A 7,808-nucleotide genomic window follows, 5' to 3' on the forward strand; every position below is an offset into this window, starting at 1 on the left:
CACGGCCAAATCCAGAGGAAAACAGGGAAAACGAGCAGGCTGAGCCCCTGAGCGCCCCGTCCTGCCTACCTGCCCTCACGAGGAGCCCCGAGCCTTGTTCCACTCCCCCCTTATAACGAAAGCGGCAAAGTTAAAGCGAGCTGGACACTACAGAGCGAGGCTGAATTAATTCCACAAACCTCATTAGCGCTGGGGCTGACTCAGTGTCCAAATCCTCTGCCGCAGCCCGAATAACAGGCACCCGCACCCCGCGCCAAGAAATTCCTCCGAAGGCACAGGGGGAACGCGCTGCTTCGCTGCCACAACTTGATTTCCAGCTTTGGCCTTTTCTTTCTTTCCTTTTTTTTTTTTTTTCCTCTCCCTCCTCTCTGTTTTCTGTCCCTTTTTTTTTCCGGTTAAAAGTCAACTCGCGGAGCGGCGGGGATCGCTCATTCCTCCCCGCGGATCTCCGCACCCTCCGCTCAAATATCCACTTAGTTCTCGCTCCCCTCGCTGTCCCGGAGCTGCAGCCTCTCCCTCCCGAGGGGCTGGAGGGGAGGAAAGGTGTGAGCTGCGATAAATGAGATTGGATGGCAGGTGAGGACGAGCTTTATCCCAGGCGGGAGGGAGGAGGGGGTGCCCGTGACGCAGGGTTGGCATTCAGTCCTCCCTCGCACACCTGGACGGGTGGCACAGCCCTCGCTGCCGCCCTTAGACTCTCCCTCCACCAAGCACGAGGAGGGGGTGTCAACCCCCAGTGCCCACTTCATTCCTAGCTGAACTAGTAGGGAAATTTCTGCTGGGATAACCACTCAACTGCCGAGCCCAGCCTTGGTGCAGAGAGGATGATCTGCATCTCGCTTTGTCCAGGGCACAAGTGTGGCAACTCACTCCTCACCTGCAACAAATCTGGCTCGAGGGTCAATGCAACCCCTTGTAGCACCATAAATGAGACCCACCTGCTCCTAATGCATCCCCACCATGATCCAAGGCTTCAAAGAGCAGCAATCCCAGCGCTGCGTCCTGCCCTGCTGCTGGGCTGGAGCTGAAACCCCTTCCCCAGTCAAAGGCACAGCAGAGGAGGGTCTGGAGTTCAGGTGAGGTTATTTTTCTGTCCCACAGCACCCTTTTGCTTTAGAGCCTGGGGTTTGTCTCTGCTCAGACACACTCACACCTCCCACGGAGCAGAGTGGACACGTACCGGAGCAGATGCGATAGCTGCGGCTGCGTTTCAGCTCCCCAATAAATCCTCACAAGGAAAACTGCATCCCCTCAGCTTCAAAACAAACAATAGCAACAGCCAGACAAAAAAATTACATATTTCCTGCCTGCCTCGAAGAGTAAAAATACAAGCAGGGCAATTTTGAACTCCTCATTATATCAATACAGCATCACGGAGGTGATCGGCTCCCTAATGATGGTGACCTAGCACTGATGGAAACCTAAGTGAGGAGCAGGATTCCTTTCACTACAAGAAATAGGAAGCTCAAGTAAATATGTGCTAACTGCCTTAGCCCCAGGAAAAAGGAGGATGTGCTTGTGCCATTAAAAACTGCAGCAAATGGGAAACAGGCAGAGGCACAGCGGAAGATGGTCTGGGCAGTTCCAGTCTGGTATTTCCTAGTTTCCCAACACTTCACTTGGGAACCTCAGCATTACCCTGGGGCCTTCTGGAGATGTGATTTTTTTAGATTTAAACAAAAATTCTGAGAATTAAGGGGTTTTGTCCTTGGTTTTGTTTTCAAACCATAACAGACCTGGACTGCATACAGGAGCTGGAGCATGAGGTGCTGATGCTCGAGCTGCTGAAGGCAGAGGATCCTACTCTGCCTAGGGGGTTACAGCTGCAGCAGATGTTGTTGAATGTTGCAGATGAAGGACAACTGGGCTTCAGTTCCTAAGACTAGAGGGAAGCTTGTGCTGGTGCTTGCAGACCTGTCTGCTCATCTCCCCTGGTCCTGCCCTCCAGCAGTGCTCAGCTCCCAACAGCCTCAGCCCACCTCCCACTGCTGCAATTTTCCTCTTACCCCACTGAGGTAAGCAATGCTGCCAGGCACTGGAGTTGAAAAAGTCAATTGAGGTGACAAGCAAGAAGCATATTGTTAAAAAAACCCCAGTAATTTTAGTGATGGTTCCCTAAGAGAAATCCTGACCCCAACTGGAAAGGTTTGGGAGCAGCCAAACTTCCACCACAGTATTTCAAGTCCTTGGTTTCTAGATGTCCTCCTTGCTCAGCCTGAGATGGGGAATGTTTATGTTGCTTCCTGTAAAGGATCTCTTACCTGCAGACTCTCTGACAGCCCCAGAGCTTCCTGACACCACCTCCCTTCCCTTTTTCCCAGCAGCCTGAAGCAGCAAAGCAGGACCAGCTCTGCTCAGTATCTCCAGCTGTGAGGAGGAGCCCAGTGACTCACCTTGGGTGCTGCTAGAAGACCTTGACATACTCATTTGTACCTTTCTTTAAGACATGTTCCCTCAGCCCCAAGGAGATCTCCAAACTGATGGAGCAGGAGTTTTCCCAGAGAGACCTCTAACTCTGCTGCCTTTACATTGACATTTACAGTGCTGATAAAGGTACTTGTCCAATATCAAGACAACTCCTCCACCAAACTTTAAGGAATTACAGATTCTTAGTAAACACTCATAAGAATTTAACAGCTTTTCACTTCATCTTCTTTTTAAAAAAATACAGTTTTATGGGTTGTCTTTCAGGCAGCTTCTCCAAGATACTTCCACCAGGGAAGAAGAACACCTGGAGAGCTCAAGTTCTTGCCTTGGTTTCATACCTTGTGCTCCCTGTCTGCTGGATCAAGCTCTTACCACACAACTCTGCTTTTTCTAAGAGCAGAGACCAGGGAGTTCAGAGCCAGGAGCAGCAGATTCCATTGCAGATGACTCTACCACAGCTCACAGCCATGTACGTGGTGAACCTCACATTTAGAAATTGATGATTTTCTGCTGTGGCAATGTGGCCTAGAAATTTTTGCCCTAGGAGGGAAAACAAGTAATTTTATAGCTCACACTAAATTATTGCTCTCTCTGCTGAGACTACCAGTCCAAGTGCCAATTACTGATAATTACAAGTGATTTCAGGGTTAATTATTTTCTTCTTTTTTTTTTTAATGCCACGCCAGCTTGTACAGAACCTTTCTTCTCTCTGTCCTGCCACCACAGCATGCCCAGAGATGGCTCTGGGGCTTTTTCTAGGTCTCTGTTGTGCAGTTACAGCCAAAATCCTGCTGCTGGAGCACATTCATCCCCTTTTAAATTCTGTAACAGCACACACTGCTAAAACAAAAATAAATGCTTGATCCCATTGCTGCACTGTACACTGTAGTGGCAATATCCTGCTACATGGTGTAAATTAAAGGCATATATAAGAATGTATTATTAATGTGCATTAATGTGCACATAATTTATTGCACTAAATTTAATTCCCCATGTAATTAAAAGTGCAAGATGAAATCTTGCCCTATTCTCTTCCTCAGGCTTTCCCCTAAGATAGTGTTAACTACACATGCTGAAAGTTTTCCAATGGATGATCTTTGTCATGAACATGCATCTAAAAGAAATCTCTTTGCTGAACAGCCCTGATGCCCATTTACCTCTGGGACAGATTGGCAGCAAGAGGTAATTGGGATACTGAAACAACACAAGGGGAAAACATTAGTAAAGGATCCAGGATGAAACTTCAGCCCATGACAATCCTAACATCCATACAGAGAAAGCAGAACCTTTCAGGATTACATTAGCATCCTTCCCAGCTGCCAAAGGGCTGAACACACAGCAGTGTTATGTTTAGCAAGGCAGCTCACCTTTCCTCCAGGTTTGTGTTGGCTGGGACCAGACGAGACATTCGAGAGCATCAGTGAGAGTCTCACCCACGTGAACTGGGAGAGATGGACTCACCTTCTGCCATGCTTTCCAAGCACTATGAGAGGCTACACAAAGAGGAGAGGTTAAAAATGTCAGTAACTTCACCTTCCATGGCTGCACCAAAAGACAGCCCTGTTCCCTTCCAGTGCTGGTCCATACAAACGTGGCAGAGGACAGACAGACAGACAGACGCCTTCTACGTGAAGGTTAAACCTTTCCTTGTGAAATCCCAGTGCTTTGCTGCTTACTGGCAACAGAAAGCACAAGCCTGGCCCCAGCCAAAGATTAGTTCCAAATAAACAAAGACTAAATACTGGAAGTCATTGGTGTCCATGGTTCTCGCTTAGAACAAAAGGAAGGAAGTGGAACAAAAACAGAGGAACAGCAGCACACGGCAAGGCTCAGAGGTGGAAAACTGCTCTGCAAGAGCCACGCAGGAATACATTGGTGAAAAGGCTCCCCAAAAGGAAGAGGAGATGTTGGTGGAACCTCACTGCCCCTTTCTGGGGTCTTGAGCCTCAACAGGAACTTATTTAATATTAGCCAATGTGGAGAGCCCTGCTGAGAAGTATCTCTCTTCCCACTCCCTCATTGGAGATACACAAAATTTCTTCTGGACAGTTCTTGTGCAATGTGCTCTAGGAAAACTCTGCTTAGGCAGGGAGGTTGGACCAGATGACCCCACCAGTGGTCCCTTCCAACCTTACCTATTCTGGGATTCTCTGGAGGTAAAACTCTGGGTTTTCCCAGGCTCACACCATTCAACAGGAAGGAGCAATCCATACTCTGATAACTTTTTGGGCCCATGGCAAAGCCCATCTATCTGAGGGACTTCACAGGAGCTACAGCTTCTTCTCCCCTGCCATGATGAAGAGTTGGAAAGGAGCTTGTGCAGGTGTCAGCTGAAGCAATCACCTCCACACTGCTAGAGCTGACTGTGTCATCAGCAAAGCCTTGGCACGGCCCCCAGCCTTGGCAGGGAAGACTCTTTTATTTTTTGTTAGTCTCAGTACATAATTCTCATAAACCAGACAGAGCAGCAGCAATCCAAGTAAAACATAGCTTCAGGTGCTCCCATTTCACGGTTTGAGGTGGGGCTGGCAAGGGTTGCTCTCCCCACCTGCTCTCTGGGCTCAGCAACACCAGCCAGACATAAAATAAAAGCACACAAAATCCATTCCCACAGCAGCATCAAAGGAGGGCAGATCTCTAAATCACAACAAGCAAATAGGAAAGAAAATCAACACTTCGGGGCATGGAGGTGGGAGAAAAGACTTCAGAAGGGAGAATGAGAGCAGAGCCAATTCTGCCAAGGATGACTTCATTACAGCAGCTCTCCTCCCTCTGCTGAGGCAGAGACACACTTGAACATGGAGTTGCAGCTAAGACAAACCTACTCAAGCTAGGAGACATTCATGCTTACAAAGGTGATAAGCAGAAAGAAGCCCCGTGGTTTCCAAGGAGTCTGTAATTCTCAGACCAAGGAATGATGAAAATGAGACTGGTTTTACTCTCCTGGGTACAGTTGGTGTTCCTTTAGGAGGAGAGGTAAGAATGACTATCTGCAGCTTTTAGGAGTCAGAAGTGCAGTCTGAGCCATCCCTATTGCAGCAGCACAAAGAACCTTCAAGCCATGTAAGTTGGGAATTTGCCTTAGTGCAGCTTGGCCACAGCTGCAATTCTTAGAAGGTGCTTAACACACAGGCACTGACACACTCAGGACCCTCCAGGAGCTCTCACTCAGCCTTGCAGTGAGCACAGCCATAGAGTTCTAACAAGCAAACTAGTCAAACCTCTCCCATTTGAGGACTTCAGGCCATGGTTCATGGGCCAGGAAGGGATCCTCTCCCCTCAGGACATCACTCACATGTGCCTGAGGCTCTCTCCACCTTCCTCTGTGGTGCTGATTGATGACAGCCCAGTGCAAACCACCAACCTGTATGATCACATTCTCAGAGGTAGGAAAGAGGCTTTTCCCTAGACCTGCAGTTTCCAACCTGTGTATCCATATATTACTTCCAATAGTAATACGCAAGATAAACAAGAGCAGTAAACTATGGTACTGCTGCAGGTTTGATATACAAGAGGTGGTGTCTCCACTCCAGCTTTTCGGGGAGAAAAAAAAAAACCCCAGACCAAACCATGCCTGTTTCAGGTAGCTTTCTCTGCTGCAGACAGCAAATGCCAAGTCCTGGGAGCTCAGGATTGAGCTGTCAGAGCACAGCCCAGTCCTGCAGGTCTCTTGCAGCAGCCTGTTCCTGCAGTTTGGAAACTGCTGTTCCAGATACCTCATGGCAACTCTGCTCAGCACACATCAGCACACTTTGGGAAGTTCTCCTCATCTCTCTATGTAGCAGCATTTTCCTATTGCTTCAGAGTCAGTGAACAGTGTCATTCATAGTCTGCAAAGAAATCCATAGGTTTGGAATCACTATGGATGCTGCAGAGCAAGGAGGAAGAAGGCACATGGAAGAGGAAGGGATGGGCATGCCTGGTTGTGTGATATGATTAAGATACTTGCACTTAAACAATGTTCGGTAGCTTCTGTAGTCAAATGATTCAACCCCAAGAACTTCAGCAGATCCCTGTCAAGTGCTGAACTGGTAAACTTCAAGCTCTCCCAGTTTGTGCTTACCACCAGTCCCAGTGACAGACAGGGCAGAGTTGTACCATCTTCCACAGGACAAGGATGGAGTTAAGGCATCCCTTACAAGCTTGCAGGAGTCAAGTCAGCAGCCCAATGCAAAGTAACTTAACAGAGATGTTTCCACCTTACTATTTTCATGCCTTTCAACACTTTATTGCTTTAAAAAAAGAGAAATTCATCCATCTCCCCAACTTCCCCCACTATAGTTTCATCAGTCCCCTGGTTTTATCTCCCATGAGAATTCCTGGATACACAGATGCTTTTTTTTAAGCTAAAGTGACTGCCAGGGCAAAGTGCTTACCTTGTTTTAAAATTATGTGAAAGTAGGAAACAAACCTCTTATTTCTTCCTTAAGTCTCCATAAATGCAAAGTCTGGATCAGGAGTGACACATTTTATATAAAAAACCCCAGTGTATTCTCAGAAACTTACACTTTAGCTGATCTGGCAACCATCTCTCCTATCACTGCTTATGCACTAGAAACAAGAGGCTCTGGGTAGAAATTTAACATGAGAGAAATGCAAACACATTCATGACACCAGAGGGTTGGTTTTGGGTTTGGTTTTTTTTTTTTTAAGACTTTTCCATTTTTATACAATAAAATTTTCAACTGAAAATACTTTTTCACAACAGTGGAGCAAGCAGTAACTGCCATGTGTGCATTCACAGAACATCACGAGCTAGTACAAGGATGGACAACATCACAATTAGGATCAGACACTCCTCTGCTTATCTGCTGCCCAATCTCATTCCGTGGCAATGGAAGTGTTTTCTGCACAGGTCTCTGCAAAGGAGTTCACAAATCAAACCTCTACAGCTTGAAGTTCTGCATAGAAATCTCCATCCCTGTGAGACAGGAACAGGATTGTTCCAGCACAGTTTCCTCAACACAGTGTCACTAAGATCTACACAGAGAGCACACAGGTACAGATGTCAGGGCTAGAACAAAGAGTGAGCCTACATTCACAGCTGTGGATTGCTTCCAGTCTCTGCTACACACCTGAACATGAACACTGAACAGTTGTCTCTGCTTTAACTCCCTCAGAACTGAGCTGGCATCCACAGAGGGAGGCACCTATCACAGGCTGCTAGCAGCCCTGGAGCAGGACCTGGAATACACAAGGGTAACACTGACAGTCCTTTGCTACTTGCCCTTTTGTGGCTTTTTTTTTACCCCTAAACCAAACTTGCAAGTAGGTAAGACCCTGATGCAGTCATTAACAAGCAAACTTACAAGCTGACTCCAGATACCACTCTCCTCCAGCACAACACACGCAGACTGGTTCTTCCCACAGCAAGCAAAGGC

The 7,808-nt window shown here is 47.4% G+C and overlaps 1 protein-coding gene across 1 annotated transcript in view; it reads right to left on the reverse strand.

The window, feature by feature from the left end:
- Positions 1-3,898, reverse strand: part of ITGB4 (integrin, beta 4) — a 30,697-nt gene extending 26,799 nt beyond the window's left edge. The window contains exon 1 of the mRNA XM_009073505.1: positions 3,889-3,898. Within this exon, the coding sequence (XP_009071753.1) occupies positions 3,889-3,898 (10 nt within the window). The remainder of the gene's footprint in view (positions 1-3,888) is intronic.
- Between the last annotated feature and the right edge of the window lie 3,910 nt (positions 3,899-7,808).

Source organism: Acanthisitta chloris, unplaced genomic scaffold (assembly GCF_000695815.1).
Source record: "Acanthisitta chloris isolate BGI_N310 unplaced genomic scaffold, ASM69581v1 scaffold13064, whole genome shotgun sequence".
Taxonomy (NCBI): Eukaryota; Metazoa; Chordata; class Aves; order Passeriformes; family Acanthisittidae; genus Acanthisitta; species Acanthisitta chloris.